The sequence below is a fragment of the Zootoca vivipara genome, chromosome 11 (assembly GCF_963506605.1).
Source record: "Zootoca vivipara chromosome 11, rZooViv1.1, whole genome shotgun sequence".
Lineage (NCBI taxonomy): Eukaryota > Metazoa > Chordata > Lepidosauria > Squamata > Lacertidae > Zootoca > Zootoca vivipara.
In genome coordinates this window covers 1,156,148-1,175,298 of record NC_083286.1, presented here as the reverse complement: position 1 = coordinate 1,175,298, position 19,151 = coordinate 1,156,148, and the positions used below count along the sequence as shown (strand labels likewise).

At 42.7% G+C, this 19,151-nt stretch overlaps 1 protein-coding gene across 1 annotated transcript in view; it reads left to right on the top strand.

The window, feature by feature from the left end:
• PGM5 (phosphoglucomutase 5) overlaps nucleotides 1-19,151 on the top strand; it is an 82,129-nt gene that overhangs the window by 52,937 nt on the left and 10,041 nt on the right. Inside the window, exons 7-10 of the mRNA XM_035099518.2 lie at nucleotides 12,553-12,668; nucleotides 15,540-15,675; nucleotides 17,471-17,654; nucleotides 18,443-18,577. Of these exons, the coding sequence (XP_034955409.1) occupies nucleotides 12,553-12,668; nucleotides 15,540-15,675; nucleotides 17,471-17,654; nucleotides 18,443-18,577 (571 nt within the window). The remainder of the gene's footprint in view (nucleotides 1-12,552; nucleotides 12,669-15,539; nucleotides 15,676-17,470; nucleotides 17,655-18,442; nucleotides 18,578-19,151) is intronic.

The window sequence follows — 19,151 nt, the reverse complement described above, 5'->3', positions numbered from 1 at the left end:
AATAAGCCAATAAATCTGGAATCCAAAAATAGTGATTTGCATCAAGGGAAGGCAGCAGATCAAGGATGTTATTCAGAAGACAATGAGATGCACCAGCTGCTGCATTGTATACCCTCTTCCAGCACTTTTCCTTATGATTTTCCACTGTTACTCCTGATATACAGCCTTGTACGAGATGTTCTCTTAGAAGCCCTTGGTCAGTTTGGTCCATGCTGTCAATTACTTTGTGATATCTTTTTGAGCTTAGCTGTACTACTTGGTCTTAGAGCTCATCCTAAATTTTTCAGTCAAAATCCAGTTTTCCATACGATTAGATTGATGGCAAGTGTTCTCCAAGTGGAGCTCTTTTGGAAATGTAGGCAGTGGATATGTGAACAAGGTCAAGTTGAGTTCCCACAAGTTGACCTGTGGGGTGACTTGCTTGCGCACACTATTCAAGACCATTTCCTCTGTCATTTCCTGTCATTTGGCGAGGTGGTGGAATTAGATTGCCTCTTTTGCTTCATTCCCGTTGTGTGCTTCCTCAGCTCAGTGCTTCCAGTTATCTGTCCTGTTTGCTAAGGCCTAGCATCCCAGTGCTTTTTCAGTTCATAAATTTGAGGCGATGGAAGTAACAGCTGTAACACTTGACCATTTATGGGGAATTGGCAGTTGTTTGGTTCTCCTCTGAGTGTATAAACTTATACCTTTTAAGGGAACACAGTACATTCAGAGTGAAGATATCCAGAAGCCTAAACTTGCCACTGTTACTGTGTTAATAGGGTCAAATAAGAAGTCCAGGCATGAGAATCCAGCACTTAGAACACAGAGGGAAAATAAACCTGAAAGTTCTTATCTTAATTCAGAATTCTAGGTATGATCAGAGGGAATGCAGGGTGAAATGCTGCTTGAACTATTGCTCACAAATTCCTGGTGGTTTAAGACACTATAGAGAGAGGATGCTTGGGGCAGAGAGAAGGAAATGTTCGTGATTACTTCCCTTGAAGGATTCTCCTAGAAGTAATAGACTAAGACTGCAGTGCTGTGCATAGACATTGGCTACAAACCTCCATTTAATTCCAGACTTATTCCCATAAGACATGCCTGCAGTTTCATGCTGCTACCATAGACATTTGAGGTGACTTTATGAAGATGAAGAAAGCATGAAGAAGCTTACACACCCTTTAATCTTCCATGTGGCGTGGGCTGCGCACCACCTCCCCGCTTTATCTGACTCCCAGATAGACAGGACAACATGACTTTGGATCCAATCAGCCCACAACTTTCTTGATTACAGATGTAAAGGTTTCGGCATAGGCATTGGGGATAACTGTTGACAACCAGCCTGCCTGCTGGATGTATACCTTTATTGGGGTCAATAAATACTGGAGTGAAGAATGGAAGTATTGAAATAAAAAAGTTTTTCTTTTTAAGTATCTTTTTATTTTAGTTTCTCTGAACTTAAAAGATGCAGCAGATTTTTATACAATATTTTAACTTCTTCTGCTTTAAGAAGAGTTAGTATTATTGTGTAGTTGTTGGTGTCAATTTTTTAATACACATGTACCATGCAGCCTATTTATTAGGCTACATTGGAATTTCACATATATTTGCTATTTAAATAAGAATACATATTTGAACTTCCTTCAAAGGAATCATAGAATCATAGAGTTGGAAGAGACCACAAGGGCCATCCAGTCCAACCCCTTGCCAAGCAGGAAACACCATCAAAGCATTCCTGACAGATGGCTGTCAAGCCTCTGCTTAAAGACCTCCAAAGAAGGAGACTCCACCACACTTCTTGGCAGCAAATTCCACTGTCGAACAGCTCTTACTGTCAGGAAGTTCTTCCTAATGGGAAGAAAGCTCTTACTGTCAGGAAGTTCTTCCTAACAGGGTGAGCTCCTGTTGCTCGGTCCCAGCTCCTGCCAACCTAGCAGTTCGAAAGCACGTCAAGTGCAAGTAGATAAATAGGTTCCGCTCCGGCGGGAAGGTAAACCGTGTTTGCGTGTGCTGCTCTGGTTCACCAGAAGCGGCTTAGTCATGCTGGCCACGTGACCTGGCTCCCTTGGCCAGTAAAGCGAGATGAGCGCCGCAACCCCAGAGTCATCCGCAACTGGACTTAACAGTCAGGGGTCCCTTTACCTTTACTTTTACCTATGTATGGGCTCCTACAGCCTAGAAATATATGTCATTATCATGCAAGCAAAGCTACAGACATGAACTCATGGCATTTCTCTGTAACGCTGACAGTAAAAAAAAGTGTTCTTGGAAGATTACTTAGTACATACACAGTACATTCCAAGCATCTTATAAGAGTGAATCAAACACTTTGTTCCATTCAGCATAAAGAGGTTGGAACATAATCTGCTGCAAACTGTTGTGTGTGAATCTTTGTGTATATATAAGCAGTATAAACGTTTGAAGTAACATTGAAGCAGAGGGTGAAAGCAGCAAGTTTAATGCCCCCCTCATATAAATAATGTACTAAAACAAATTAATGGTTTTGTGCTTACAAAAAATGGCAATGTTTAGTGTTGGATATTTTTGTAGACATGCTTTATAGGACCCTGGTGTCTTTAGAGAGTAATTATTCAGATTTGTTTCTCGTCTATATCAGGAAAAGACACGTGGCAGGTGGGTGCACCAGCTAGCCCAGCTTTGCAAAAAAAAAAAACCACCAAAAAAGCAACAACATTATGACTTAAACCATGCTTACCTTCCTCTCACTTGGTGCAATGGAACAGACAGTGATAGCAAGTACAATGTGGTATCATAGAATCATAGAGTTGGAAGGGACCCCCAAGGGTCTTATAGTCCAACCCCCTGAAATGCTGGAATATCAACTAAAGCATCCAGGACAGATGGCCATCCAAACTCTGCTTTAAAAACCCCAAATGAAGGGTTGAACATTCCACTGTTGAACAGCTCTTGGTGTCAGAAGTTGGAATATTATTTCTTGTACTGCAACTTGAAACCATTGGTTCAGGTCCTAGGCTCCAGAGCAGAAGAAAACCAGTTTGCTTCATCTTCCATGTGACAGCCCTTCAGATATTTGAAGATGGCTATCAATTCTCTTCTCAGTCTCCTCTTTTCCAGATTAAACATATCCAGCTCCTTCAGTCGTTCCTCATAAGGCTTGCTTTCCAGGCCCTTAGTTGCCCTCCTCTACACACATTCCAGCTTATCAACACCCTTCTTAAATCATGGCACCCAGAACTGGACACTGCAGAATAGAGTGGTGCTATTACTTCCCATGTAATGTCTGTTTGCTAAAGCACAATAAACCAAACTTGATCTTGACACTATACTTCTGTTGATGCAGCCTAGATTAGCATTAAGGTTTTTTTTATTGGGTTTTATAAACAAGAATAATGTCATACAAATAAGTATACCAAGTTCTCTCATGTCATTAATGAACATATAAGAGTGCTCTGTAAATGATAGTTAAAGCCTTTATATATCAACCTTTTGTGCTCTTCCACAACTGCCCAATGTTCCTGACCCTTCTTTTGGATTCTTTTAGCTTCTTTTAAATTCTTATAGACTTTTATATTTACCTTCTGTTTTAATACCTTTTAGCTTTCCAAAACACGTTTCAGATTTTAAATGACTGTATTGCACCCTTTTATGCTGGTCTGTGGGATGCAGGTGGCGCTTTGGGTTAAACCACTGAGCCTAGGGCTTGCTGATCAGAAGGTCGGCGGTTCGAATCCCTGCGACGGGGTGAGCTCCCGTTGCTCGGTCCCAGCTCCTGCCCACCTAACAGTTCGAAAGCACCTCAAAGTGCAAGTAGATAAATAGGTACCGCTCCGGCAGGAAGGTAAACGGCGTTTCCGTGCGCTGCTCTGGTTCACCAGAAGCAGCTTTGTCATGCTGGCCACATGACCCGGAAGCTGTCTGCGGACAAACGCCGGCTCCCTCGGCCTATAGAGCGAGATGAGCACCGCAACCCCAGAGTCAGACACGACTGGACCTGGTGGTCAGGGGTCCCTTTACCTTTACCTTTATGCTGGTCTGTGACCGTAATAAAGATTTGTATGGTATTGTTCTGCTAATCTCAGTTCCATTGTTGTTGGGTTGTCCCCTCCGGGGAGTGTTGTTCTCAGTGCTGTTTGCCATCTCCCTGGTTGGCGGTGTCTCGATTTCCCTGATGATCCTGGTTTGAGATCTGCTTGGTGTCCTCTGGGAGTCTTGCGTGTTATGACTAGGAGTTGTGGTGGTGGTGGTTCCTGGGTGTTGTTGGGTTGCTGAGCTGAACAGGCGTTGTAGACTGGTGGCTTTTACAGAGCGTCTGGATTAGGCGGCCATTTTTGTCACATCTGTACTGCGTTTTAAGGGCTTCTCTGGGGTTTCTGTAGTTGCCTCAGCAGTGCTGGGCTGGCAAAGCAGGGGACAGACAAGCAGACAGGCAAGCAGACCAACAGTTAAGGGTGGGAAAAGGGATTAGGCATTCGTAGTAGAGAGTTACAATTTAAGGCTGGCAAGGTTTGTTTAGGAACAAAGCAAAGCCAAAAGGGAGAGCGAAAGAGGAAGAAAAAGAAAAAGGAGAGAGAAAAAACAAAAAGGGAGGGGGAAATAGAGTAAAATATAAAGAAGAAATAAAGGAGAGAGAAAGAAAAAGGGAAAGAATAGTAATAGTAATAATAATAATAAAAATTGCAGTGGTGGTCCAAGTTATAGTATGAGGTAGGTGGCCACAAGGGGGGGGGTTACTATTGAAAGTGGGTGGGGAGATATATGTTTGTAGGTCTGTGATTTTTATTATTGTTGTTATTATTATTTGTTGAGGGAAGGAGAGGAAAGAAAGGAGAGAGGAGGGAGGGGGATGGATGGGGTAGAAAAATTAAGAGGAAGGAAAGAAAGAAAGAAAGAGCAAAAAACAAAGAGAAAAAGGAAAAAGAAAGGAAAAAAGGAAAAGAAAAATACTGTGCTCTCTTTTCTTCCAGGGTGTCCTCCGTCCCGTGGCTTCCCTCTGGGCCCCGGCCTGCTCTTGGCGCACTAGCCGGTGGGGAGGTAGCCTCGGGTTGGGCCTGGGCTCGGCCGCGCTATTCTTCATTGCCTCCCTGGCCCTGCCGGTGCTCTCCTACCTCTCCTCTTCTTTCCCTTTGGTGGTGGGGGTGGCAGCAGCAGTGGTAACAGCGGCAAGCTGGGGAGGTTGGGGCTCCTTTTTTCTTCATATTGCATTGGCCCCGGAGGCCTCCAGGCCCCAGAGGTCCGCTGGGCCGTTGGCTGGGTGTTCTCGGCCCTGGCTCGGCCAAGGTCCCTCCACACTGGCTGATACACCAGTTCCCCTCCGGTGGCAGCATTGGCGGCAGCAGTCCTGGGGGCCAGCCAGTCAGTGCAGTTGTTGCTGGCTGCCTTCAGGAGCTCTGTGCCACTGTGGCACCCACCATCTTGCCTCACCAGAAGTACCTCCCAATGGGTACATGCCTTTCTTAAATCTCAGCTCATCTGTAAGCTCCTTATACAGTCACCAGTTTCCTTCCTTCAGTGCCTCCTACTTTTCTTTCTTGATGGAATTGTCTGCATTTGGGCCTTCAATATTTATCCTTTTAAAAACTCCTATTCATCTTGGACTCCCTTCTCTTTGAGTATTTTTGACTATGGGATCACACCAAGTAGCTCCTTAAGCCAACTGGCCTTAAAGTCCAGGGTGCCGGTTTGACTACTCTCAGCTTTCCCTTGCTTCTGTATCACGAAACCCAGGAGGGCCTGATCAGTTCCTCCCAAGTTTGCAAGTACTTCCACTTTGTTGGTCAGTTCCTCCATGTTGGTGAGAATCAGGTCCAAGGTAGATGATCCCCTTCCTAGAAGTTTCCACCTTCTAGGAAATGAAATTGTCAGCAAAGCAGTAGAGGAATTTGTGGACCTTACATTCTTGGCAGAGTTTGAGCACAGCTCTCGTTTTTGAATGTTTGGTAATCTGCTCTAGGAAGGCATCATCCAAGTCAGTCAGTCTATAGCAGACACCCGCAGTAAGGTCATTGCTGTTTCTCTCTCCTACACTTTTTACCCATATACTCTCAATCTGCTTTGGATGCTCCATGTAATGGATTTTTTAACAAGTGTACATATCCTTTACATTATATACTTCTTCTCCCTTCCTCCTTGGTGTAATCCTTTTGAGCAGGTTTTACCCATCAATTCCTACATTCCAGTCATGAGTCTCATCCCACCAGGTTTCAGTAATGCCTACCAGGTCATATTTGCCATCCTGTATTAAAGGCTCTATTTGTGGCTGCTCCCAACTCTGCAGACTTCGCAGGTATATTGGGGATGATGATGATGATGATGATGATGATGATGATGATAGCAGTAGTAATTTATTTATACCCCATCCATCTGTCTGGGTTTCCCCAGCCACTCTGGGTGACTCCCAACAGAATTATTAAATCACGATAAAATATCAAACATTAAAAGCTTCCCTAAACAAGCAGAGCTGAAATGGATTGCTGTGTGAGTCACACACATTGAATGTCATTGCGCATGACAACACTAAATGTGGAGAGCCAGAAATGTGTAAGTACAGACACAAGCTTTAGATGACATTTCTGTTGATGTAATTGAGAAATTTTAATGCCTTGACTTTTTCCAGATGCCTTTATGACATTAAATACCTCTGTAAATACGCACGAACCTTTCCAATGAGTAACTGGTCCAGGCTGGAGGACCATCTCAAGCCTGAAATATATCACCCCCTTTGAGAATCATAAGTCTTTCTTTTTATCTCCCTTTTGCCCAGCTTTCCAGTGATCCAGTTAGAAAGAGATTCACAGGCTTTGTATTCACTGTCTTTGCCACCAGATTAGCCCCCCTCAGTGTTTTAATATCGTTCCAGACATATACTGCCATTCATTAAGCTCCTTCCTTACCCCTACATAAAAGGTAAAGGGACCCCTGACCATTAGGTTCAGTCATGGACGCCTCTGGGGTTGCAGCGCTCATCTCGCTTTACTGGCTGAGGGAGCGGGCATAAAGCCTCCGGGTCATGTGGCCAGGATGACCAAGTTGCTTCTGGCGAACCAGAGCAGCACATGGAAACGCTGTTTACTTTCCCGTTGGAGCGATACCTATTTATTTACTTGCATTGATGTACTTTCGAACTGCTAGGTTGGCAGGAGTAGGGACCAAGCAACGGGAGCTCACCCCGTTGCAGGGATTCGAACCGCCGACCTTCTGATCGGCAAGCCCTAGGCTCTGTGGTTTAACCCACAGCGCCACCCGCATCCCCTACATAGTTGCCTTGAAATACAGTGGTACCTTGGTTTAAGTACACAATTGGTTCTGGAAGTCTGTACTTAACCTGAAGCGTACTTAACCTGAAGCAAACTTTCCCATTGAAAGTAATGGACAGTGGATTAATCTGTTCCAGACGGGTCCGTGGAGTACTTAAACTGAAAGTACTCAAACCGAGGTGTACTTAAACTGAGGTATGACTGTACAATACATGTACAGCTTCAAGAGAGTGCTACTAGAATAGTTACATTTGGGAGAGACTTCTTAATCTTGCTTCTAGGATTGCTTTGTTCAAACATGAAGGTTAGTAACTTTTTTTTAATAGTAAGGCTGAGATTCACCAGATAGTGAGTTAACACACTCTAACTATTTCCTCTTTTTACCACAGCAACGTTCTTTCAATGCAGGTGAGCAGCTTCCCAAACTATACTTTAGGCTATGTCCTACAATTATCATTTTGTTCTGGTTGTTCATTGCCAGTATCAAACTTATAGAAGAACTGGATACCATGTTGTTGATGCTTGTTCATTTCACTCCAAGCCCAAGATATTCTGAATCCTGTAGCATCACCTCCATAGCTGTCAACAAATCACTTAGCCAGTCATGTGGTGCCTTCCAGCCCTAAGTGCCCCAAGAGTAAAATGTGTGTCTGTGAAGTGTTGTTGTTGTTGAGTCGTTTAGTCGGGTCCGACTCTTCGTGACCCCATGGACCAGAGCACGCCAGGCACCCCTGTCTTCCACTGCCTCCCGCAGTTTAGTCAGACTCTACATATATCTTTTGTTTAGGGAGAAAAAGGATATTGAGACTTACAATTCTTGGCTAACTCTTGAGAACTTCCTGAATCACAGGGTGTGTAACACTATGCAAAACTCAGACAATTGTGTGTAATGGGGAAAATTAAAAGAAAATAAACTCAACTTATTTCAGTGGGAGACTTGAAGAGTAATACATGATTAACTCTTTGCCCATGAAATCAGTGGGGAAGTTTTAAACATACTTTGCTTGGACTGGATCATTCCTGGGATATATTTGGATGTTGCAATGAAAATGTGTAACTGCTTTTTCTCGGAGCACATTTCGACTTCATTTAAATGATATTCCTAACCTGAGTGGATATAGTTACAAAACCTAATCTTGCCTTTGCCTGGAAATCTGTGTGGAGATTTTCCCATTTACATTCAATTTCATATACTTTGGAATTTAACATTTAAACTGAACCAAAATAAAAGCTTGGATCATTGCCACAAGCAGTTCATCACAGGAGATCAAGGAGAAGCCAGTGGCCATATTGGGATGATTGTCTAAGGCTTCATAATCCATGGTTTATGAAGCTGTACATAAGCACTTGGGCCGGGCCCTCCTCCCTCCTCACGTCTTTCTTCCTCTTGTGTTCTGACTTCACTGCAAATACTGTATTCTAGTTTACGTTCAGCCAGCGTTCCCTGACTGTTGTTGTTGTTGTTGTTGTTGTTGCTGTTATGCTTTATTTACCATAGTTACATCCATACATCAAAGACATTTTATAGTCTGTAAATCAAACTCATTAAAATAAAAATTCAAACAATATATATATATATATCTTCATATTTTTGACTTCCTGTCCTTCTCAACATCTTTTTGCTCTAATAAACCTATTACCTAAATTTATCCGTGAAATCATAATAAAATATTAATATGCATCTCTCTCTCTGTTGTGTGTGTGTGTGTGTGTGTGTGTGTGTGTGTGTGTGTGTAAACTCATTTAACCTTTATTTACAGAGCTTATTCAAAAGCTGCTACCAAATTCAGATTGCAACACTTTTTTTAAAAGTAACTTTTTAGAGGTTTCCAGTTATCAATGAACTCCTGTTTTTGCTTATCTTTAATCTTTTCCGAGATTCTATCTAGTTCAGCATATTCTACCAGTTTTAGTAACCATTCTGATCTGATGGGGATTTTGTCACTCTTCCAGTGTTTTGCTATAAGGACTCTCGCGGCTGTGGTGGCATACAGAAAGATTTTCCTTATCCTCCTGGCTATATATGGTCCTGTAATACCCAATAAAAATGATGGGAAGGATGCATTTAACATTATTTGAAGCTGAGTATGTATGTCATTCCAGAAGGTTTTGATCTTTTTACAAACCCACCACATATGTAGCATGGTTCCACCTGATTCTCTGCATCTCCAACATGTGTTAGGGACACTTTTGTACATTTTGGAGAATTTAGAAGGGGTTAAATACCTGTGGTATAAAATCTTTCGAAGGTTCTCCCTTTACGTATAGCATGCCGTAAAGTTCCAATTTACTTTCCATAGGTGTTCCCATTGGCTCATCCCTATGTTGTAACCAAAGTCTTGGGCCCATGTGATCATTGCAGACATAACCTCCTCCTCCTTGACTTCCCAGTCAATATATATATATTGGAGAGGGTTTTAATCTTAGAATTTACTAGATCTGATTCAAATCTGGATGTCTCCGTCAAAAATCCTCTTTTTTTAAATCACATTTGAAGGTTTCAAATAATTGATAATGTGAGGGACAGGAAATACAGACAGCCCCCTCCCATCTTGAACACGAGCTCCTCACCCAGCGGAAGTGGGAGAGGGGAGGGGGATAGTTCCAGCGGGGATTCAGGAAGTGCAAGCATGAGCTCAAGTAGGATAGCGGAGCCCAGGCACCGCCTGGGAACGGAAAAGGGAAGCAAAGAGACCGTGGGGAAAAGACCGATCCCAGCCACCCCGGAATTGCGTAAAAAGCGCAGAGGGAGGAGATTCAGTATGCCAAGATTACTTTGCTGGAGGAAAACGCGCAAATCGCCATTCGGAGGTTCTGCGCCCCACTGAGAACATGTACCGACAACCTGTATATAGCACTGATTTAGCACTGTAAATAGATTGCACCAATAAAAGGATAAAATGCAGACCTGTGAGGCGTCGTTACTCTAGAGTAGCCACTCCGGACCCTGTGACAGATAATATTGGAACTAGTCCAAGACTTGGTCTCTTAATTCTTAAAAAAAATTAATTTTAACTAGTTCTCTTCCTCTATTAATAATGATTTATAGACAGGCCAATTTCCATTTGTGTTTTTCCTTTTAATGGCAAGAGCTTCAGTTTATGAGATACACCATGGCACCTTAGCCTCAAGAAGGTCCTTATATTTTTCCCAAACAATGTAGAGGGAATTCCTGATGACGTGATTCAAAAAATTCTTACGAACTTTAACTTTTCCATAGCCCAGGTATGCATGCCAGCAGAACCTGTTGTTGTACCCCTCCAGGTCCAACTGTTCTTTATTTTTGAGTGTGCACCTCTCCTTTAACCAAGTGAGACAGGCCGCCTCATAGTACATTCTTAGGTCTGGCAGAGTTCCCTGATTCGGACATACTGGTCAGGGCTGGCTCTAAGGCAAGGCTGCGCAGCGCAATGCGCCAGGGTGCCGGGCTGCCAGCCGCGCTGCCCGGGGATCTGCGCCCAATGCCGACATCACCACCACTGCCTCCCTGGAGCCAGGCGAGGCTGGGCTGTGCAGCAGAAGTGGCAGCGATGGCGGCGGCGGCAGCGCTTCTGTCAATCAGACGGACTTCCCTCCCGCACGCCGCACACTTCCCAGCCAGCCACCTGCTGGTGTATCTGCTGCCTTTGCCAAGGAGAGCGGCCGCTCACCGAGCGCCGGAGAGGAGGAGGAGGGCAGATGCACCAGGGTAAGTGCCAGCGGGGCTGAAGGTTCCCCGCCACAGGCAAGAGGGCGGCGCCAGCCGCCCTCCAATGTGGCCGGAGCTCCCTGCAGGGCACTTTGGGCAGCCTCCCAAGGCTGCGTGACGCCTGTGATGGGTTCTCCGGGCAGGATCGCCGCACTCCTCGCCGCCTGCTGCTGCTGCTCCTGGGTGCTCCTTCTGGCCCCGGGGCCCCCGCACCCTTACCAAACTTACAACAGTATCCAGCTGCGCTGGGAAACGGGGCGGGGGGCACCGGAGGGATCTTCGAACCACGGCGCCAGGGCACCTGACACGCTTAAGACGGCCCTGATACCAGTAGCAGGGAATACTCACTTAATACAAGTGAGGATATTTGTGCTGAATCCAGAATGTCACTGGAGGACTGAGGAGCACCCACAGTGCCAAACCATGGCTTCATAAACCACTGTTGGACAGATTTGCCTGTATCCCACATAGTCACCATTTTCTTTTTTCAAATAACTTTTATTCAGTCTCCAATATTCACAAAAATAAAATCACAAAAAGGTAAAACAAAAATAAAACCAAGAAAAACATGAAAAACATGAAAAAGAAAAACATAACAGTTCTTGCATTTTTTTACTTAACATTGTTGACTTCCTCAATCCCCCCCAAAAACTGGGTCCATTTTAGATTCTCAATTAAGCAATTTTCCTTTTGTATCTTAAACACATTTTATCATTATCTCTCAACTATTCTATTCTAAAAAAGTCCACTATCCTCCACCACTAATGAATCAATTAATCCAAATCAAAAATTATTTCCCATCCTCTATCTTTTATTTCTCCCCTTAGCCTAAAGTTTATTACCAAAAACTTTCCATAAATTCAAATATTACTTTTTCTAATATAATAACATTTAATCACTTAAAACTAAATCAGCCCCCCTTCCCCTGGATTCAGGGTCTCCCAGATGTTTCAACGAGTTCCATAGGTCATTCCAGTTTTGGACCATCTTAAACAATCAAAAAGTAACATCCATTATTACTCCTCACCCCACTCCCACAGTTCAAGAAGGATACTGACAAGCTGGAACGTGTCCAGAAGAGGGCAACCAAAATGGTCAAACGCCTGGAAACAATGCCTTATGAGGAACGGCTTAGGGACACGTGGGGCACGTGCGCAGTAGCAGGGACACAGGGACTGGACGCAGAGACACAGGGACTTTATTATATAGGATGGCCAAATGGAATAATTTATAATAAGAGATTTAAAGCTACACATTAGGATCTGCAGATGAGATTAAATAACTTTGATGTCAGTAGCTGAAAAGAAAATATGTGATTCTAAAATCTGAATGTTGTGATTTTGTATGGCCATTTATGGCTGCCATATAACCAAAATGTAGTTGTTGATTTGAGTATTATAAATCATGCACAAATTGTGTCAAAATTAAGTCCCACTGAGTTCAATGGGTATTACTTCCATGTAAATTCATATACAGTACATCAGATTTCAACCTTAGTCTGGGATTTGCTAACAAAACTATAATCCATAATAAAGCATGGTATGTGGGAGTAGATCAAAGACCTCGCCTTGATAGAATAAGTTGGCATCTATGCATGCAAACCACTGGACCATCATCATGGTGTGGTGTTATGTGATGTCTTTTTAGGGTGGCAAAATCAATGAAAGTCCCCGTGTATGAAACGCCAGCAGGCTGGAGGTTCTTCTCAAATCTGATGGATTCTGGTCGATGCTCGCTTTGTGGAGAAGAAAGCTTTGGCACTGGTGAGACAACATATGTTCTATGAAGCAAAACTATATCAAATGCAATTCCATTGTGGTTTATTGAGAATTGTACATTTTAATCTAAACCTGCATTGTGACAACCAAACCAAATGCTGCTGAGCAACCACCTATGGTGTCCTCTAGGGTCTTATTTAAACATTGCAGTTTCCTGCCTATATTGGAAAATAATACATGGTAAATGGGCTACTTCATCTTGGTGGCTAAAAATTGTGAAGGCTTGCATTTGTCCATAATCTGAAAAAATCCATTCTATTGCATAATTGATCAGGAATCTGTCAAATGCCCTGGAAAAACTCAAGCTTTTAGATATTTTCAGAAGTACAAACTGAAAGAGATAGCCCATATAAATTCATTTATATGCTTCCAGTGTGTGGTGTAGTGGTTAAGAGCGGTAGACTCGTAATCTGGGGAACCGGGTTCGCGTCTCCTCTCCTCTGCATGCAGCTGCTGGGTGACCTTGGGCTAGTCACACTTCTCTGAAGTCTCTCAGCCCCACTCACCTCACAGAGTGTTTGTTGTGGGGGAGGAAGGGAAAGGAGAATGTTAGCCGCTTTGAGACTCTTTTGGGTAGTGATAAAGCGCCAAACTCTTCTTTACTACAATTTACTCCACTAAGTAAACTTCAGTGTGGACTTTCTCAAAGTAATTGGGGACATTATTTTATGACCATTTACAAGTTACATATAAGAATGAGTCACAAGCTCAGTGAGTTCACTCTTATCAGCAAGCTAGGGGGGAAAAAAGCTCTTCTGGTAAACCAAGTTCCCAGTCCAAATCTCAAGGTAATTTCTTTTTTATTTCATACAAAATAAGACAGTTGGATTCTTTTCAATCAGCACCCTAACAACCTTGGATTATTGTTTAGCTATCATGTTAGCTCCTCCACATGCAGCTGCTGGGTGACCTTCTCTGAAGTCTCTCAGCCTGACTCACCTCACAGAGTGTTTGTTGTGGGGGAGGAAGGGAAAGGAGAATGTTAGTTGCTTTGAGACTCCTTTGGGTAGTGATAAAGCGGGATATCAAATCCAAACTCCTCCTCCTCCTCTTCTTCTTCTAACTGTTACGGGTAATCAGCTTGCCATTCTCATCCTATAACACCAAAAATGCCTCAAATCTAACCTCGGTCTTTCAATCATTTATTTTTTAATGCTTTGTCTACCAGCATTAACATGCAATGAAAATATTTTTTTTACATATGAATTTAAAAGCACCCATTTCCCCCCTCATCAAGCATGCCTACACTTCAGTAAAATCAGTGTGTATGTTTTGTTGTTTGTTTCCAGAAAATATTTTCTTTAGTTCATATGGGCAGCTATATATGAGACCTGTTCATAAGGCTGCTGGGTTGAAGTCTCTACAAACATTCTTATGATAGTACAATGGTACCTCAGATTAAGTACTTAATTGGTTCCGGAAGTCCATTCTTAACCTGAAGCGTTCTTAAACTGAAGCGAATTTTCCCATGGAAAGTGGATTGATCCTTTCTAGACGGTGAAAAACACCCCCTAAAACAGGAATTTAACATGAATTTTACTGAATTTAACATGAATTTATCGAGACCGTTGATCCACAATCCCTCTGTGTCTTCTCTCCCGTGGATGTTGGGGCTTGGCTCCCGGCATTTGGAGAGGCTCCGCAGCTGGAGGCCAGTCACGGATGCCTCCGCAGCCCTGCGGATGTCAGGGCCTGGCTCCTGGCATTTGCGGAGGCCTCCGCAGGCCCACTGATGTCCTTGCTGCGCTCGGGAAAGTTACTTCTGGGTTAAAATAGTTCATAACCTGAAAATACGGATCCCAAAACGTTTGTAACCTGAGGTACTACTGTATTTGGCTTTGCATTAGTCATAGTAGAAAGATGAAAGAGTCAAAGTCTCAAACTGATGGTATTGTAGCGTATAATATGCCTAACGTGTTTTAACTCTGTGTCTGCTTGGAATCCTTGGGTGATAGCAAAGTAAAGAGTCAACCCACTAAAATCAATGGACTTCTGATACATTCAACATAAGACATTGGTAAGGCATGCAACAGAGAAATAGAGATGATACAGGATGATGCAAAAAGTGATGAAAGACAGAACAGCAGATATAGAAATTATGAGCATGAAAGCAGCAGCAGAAACCTCAGGAATGACAGAGCACAGAAGTATAGAAAAAAGAATGATCAGTTCAAGAACTAAGTATTTGCATTCTGATTTTTCATAACTAATGCGGATTCTCTGCATTCTTCCTTCACTTCCTACTGTGTGAGATCTTTGCATATTATATGTTAACTTTTCATGCACTCTTTTGTTTTGAGGAATTAGACTATCATGAATAGAATTTTCCTCCATCTGGGTGGATTTCAAATACATCAAAGCTTTTTTCTGAAACAAGAGCTCTGTTAGCTAGTATAACAATAATTCTTAATTCAACATTCATGCAATCCTGTACATTTATTAGGATCAACCAAAATGTCACAAAATAGTGAGCAGGTTTTCTAGAACACCGTGATAAGCATATCTGTTAATTTGTAACCTCTGTTTGATGTTTCTGAATCCATCCTAAAAGGTTGTTGCCTTAACGACTTTGGATCAAGTTGGGTTGTTTTTTTTAAAAAAAACAAAAAAATGACCTGAACACCAGGAACACAACTGGAAAATAACAGAGGCTGTACAGATGTGCCATTTTGATTTAACTTCTTGGCCTAAGGTATTCTACTTAACAATAGTATGGATCTTTTCCAGGGAACAGAGCCAAGACTCTAATCCCCCTTATAAAGTGAATTAAGAGCTACTATACACCAAAACCTTTGTTTTCCATCTTCAGTATTATATTTTAACATGCAATGTAATTTTTTATATTTTTTCTCTTAGGATCTGACCACATCCGAGAGAAGGACGGACTTTGGGCTGTCCTAATTTGGCTGTCAATCATAGCAGCTCAAAAACAGAGTGTGGAAGAGATTGTCCGAGAGCACTGGGCAAAATTTGGCCGCCACTACTACTGTAGGTGAGAATGGCTGCTCTCTAGAAGAGTCAGTTGCATAATGCAATGAATTGTGTGTGTGTGTTTGGAGAGAGAGAGAGAGAGAGAGAGAGAGAGAGAGAGAGAGAGAGAGTACAGTGCCTATAGGACCGTATGCTCTTAACAAATTATAAATTATAAAAGTAATCACTCAAAAGTAGAGGTGATTATTGTCAAACCACAACCCACAACTTAAATCTACTGCAGATATATGCAGTGCTGATTTGTGTTTTGGTAAGGAGAGGGGGGGGGGGCATTGTACAACTCCTGCAGGCTCCAGGCAGACATGGATTTGGCATGAATTCTTTTGTAGATTACAGCCAAGGCATGGAGTTTGGTTTAGAATCTTTTTTGGAAATGGAAGGGTAGCAATGCCTTCAAAAGAAAGCAAGGCCAAACAAACTATTTTAATGTGAATGGTATGTTCATAAAACTAGAAAAATTATTAACAAGTCATCTTGTGCCTTTAGGGAAGCAATGTTTAAGAAATGCTTCCATAATTCTAATTATAGGAGCTGTGACAGAACAAAAGAGTTACATGCAGTCCTTAGCAAAAAATGTAGAACTCTTTAGGCACTTATTGTGTAAAGAGATTGTGGCCATCACCAGGACCCCCATCAGCTCCTGGTAATATTTTGCCCTCTGAGGTCGCTTAGGTATCCCTCTAATACACCCCCATAACTCTAATAAGCTGATAACTTGCTGTCCCCAGTCATACAAGGAAGTTAAAATTGTCTCCATTTCAGATATATTTTCCCAGCCAATGAGATTATGCCAGAAATTAACATGTAAAGCAAGGAATAAAGTCATTTGTCCAAACTGTACTTGGTTAATGTGGATGAAAGCATGGTGCTTTCAACCTGCCTGTGGAAATTTATGGAACGTGTGAGAGCACACTGAGTTGGTGGGCCCAGCTGTGAAACTATGACGGATAACCCCAAGGCTCCAGAGCCGGAGGTCTGTCTTTAGCCTCTTGCTCAGAGGCTTGGAGGCTCTAGTGCTGGGGAGAGTTTGGGAGGTGGCAAAGAGCCTCCTCAAGGTTTAGTGTGTCAAGAAGTGACCTTATGCCTTAGCAACTTTCTCTATGCATTTTCATAGATTTGTAGTGCATTGTTTTCATTTTTCCTGTCAACTTATTCTCCATTAAACTTTACAAGTAGGACCTGCAACAAAATGTTGCAGTGTGTAGTTCTCCTGGTCAGGATGCCAGCCTGCCACACCCTATTCGAGTCTCCCCCTCCCCCCTCCTGTTTTAAATTTCTCCCTTTCCACAGTGAGGGCTTATCCACACTTCTCTTTGCCCTGCCACTTCCCCCACGGAAACTTGTGCATTGGTGCTGAATCAAAACCAATGGCAATGGGTTTTTCTGCAGAGGGCCTTTTGTTCTGATTTAGCGCTAAATTTCCAGGGGAAAGCAGCAGGGAAAGGACAAAACTGTTTGGATCCTGCCTAGAAAGCCCAGGACAAGCGGGAAACTGCTCAGATCCAGGCTCCTTAGGCACGGGGCAAGCGCAAGTCAGCATTTCATGCTCAGTCTTCAGGTCTTGGCTCCCAGCTCCTCTCCCCTTGTTTAGGGTTTTTCCTTTAACATTTCAGCACTTCTACAAACCTTCCTCTTGTGCATGAATGCTGCTATGTTCTCTGCAATCACACTTGAACGCTGAGTTTGCTGTTAACATTAGGCATTGGTGTAGACTGACCCTTGCCATGGAGACACAGGTTTTTAATACATTGCCATTCCACATTTTTCTGCTATTCTTTTAATTCCTTCAATTCAAGATTTGATTATGAAGCTCTGGATCCCAGGACAGCATATTTCATAATGAGAGACCTGGAGGCTTTGATCACTGACAAATCTTTCTGTAATCAACAATTTGCTGTTGGAAGCCATGTCTACAGTGTGCAAAAAGCAACCAGCTTTGAATATGTGGATCCCGTGGATGGGACTGTGACCAAAAGACAGGTATGAAAGGCAAATAAAGATATGTGGTATGAAGACCCCCACCCCAGATTGAATGAAGGTGCATTTCACCACAAACAGAGCTCTTTCTCAAGAAGCTGTCTGCACCCAGTTTTCAGGAATCACCTCCCCAGATCCATGCATTATAGCCCACCCTATTCAACAGTTTCCTGACTCTCAGAGGAGTATATTCAGGGGGTAATGGTCTGCTGTAATGGTGAGGGAGCAGATAAAACAACTTCCACCAGCCCAGACAGTCTTAACTCTGGATCCAACCAAGTAATTTGTACATGTAAATAAAAATGCTATTAACAGTAACTGAAGCTGTAGCTAGCACGTGGATAGTTTTCAATTGCATAAGTTGCAAACTGGTGCAGTACATTCTGACTTAGTATAGAACTATGTTAAAAGAGTAAATATAAGAAAGTTTAAGTATTCTTATCTTTCCCCTATAACTTACCATAATTAACATAAGAAGAATAGACAAATTACAATAAAGCAAAAGAACTGTACAGCTGGGAATATGCATACTGAAATTTATCATTCCAGAGCACCACAAAATCTATGCATGTGTTTCACTCTTGTTCTTTTTTCATTCTGCTGTGATATGTTAGTTTAGATAAAGTAGTTTTATTCCATGTTTTGTTGAACTTATTAGAGTGGAGTTGTTCTCTTTTTCTAGTTAGCCAGCTATAAGATTAATGAATCTTCCTGTGAAGCAGCTGTTAGTTGACAGAATGTTCTCAAAAATGCTGTTTGCACCATCTATAAACTGTATTTACTTTTAACAGGGGCTAAGGATCATTTTTTCAGATGCATCCAGACTCATCTTCAGATTAAGTGCTTCTAGTCATGTGCGAGCCACTCTCAGGATCTATGCAGAAAGCTATGAAAAGGACCCCAACAAACATAACAGAGAACCGCAGGTAAGTGCAGTTGGAGATTTATTTTCCTACAAATTGCATGCCTTGTAGGTGAGAGGAAATCAAATGGGTTGGACTTTCCACTGTAATGCCTGTGACGTAGAATCATAGAGTTGGAAGAGACCCCAAGGGCCATCCAGTCCAACTCCCTGCCAAGCAGGAAACGCCATCAAAGCATTCCTGACAGATGGCCGTCAAGCCTCTGCTAACAGTTTGCATTGGCTGTGAAGAGGACCAGCGATGAGGATGAACTGTTCCTGGAGATCAGATAACATGACCACACCTGAAATGTAGAAGTTCTCAAGTTCCATTTGTACATGCAAATAGGAGCATTGTTGCTGCTGAAAGCATACCCATATACTGACAGTTCCATGTGGCAGGCCATTTCTGTGAAACCATTCCTTTACGCACTTGCCAAAATAAAATCTCAGTGTTGTGATTCATGTTGACATTGTGAAAATTACCAAGATTGTGTGAGGACAACAAAGGGGCATAGGAAGTAGCCTAATAACAGGTCAGACCACATATACCAGATTGGCTACTCTGAATGGCAGTGGGTCTCCAGAATCTGTAGCAG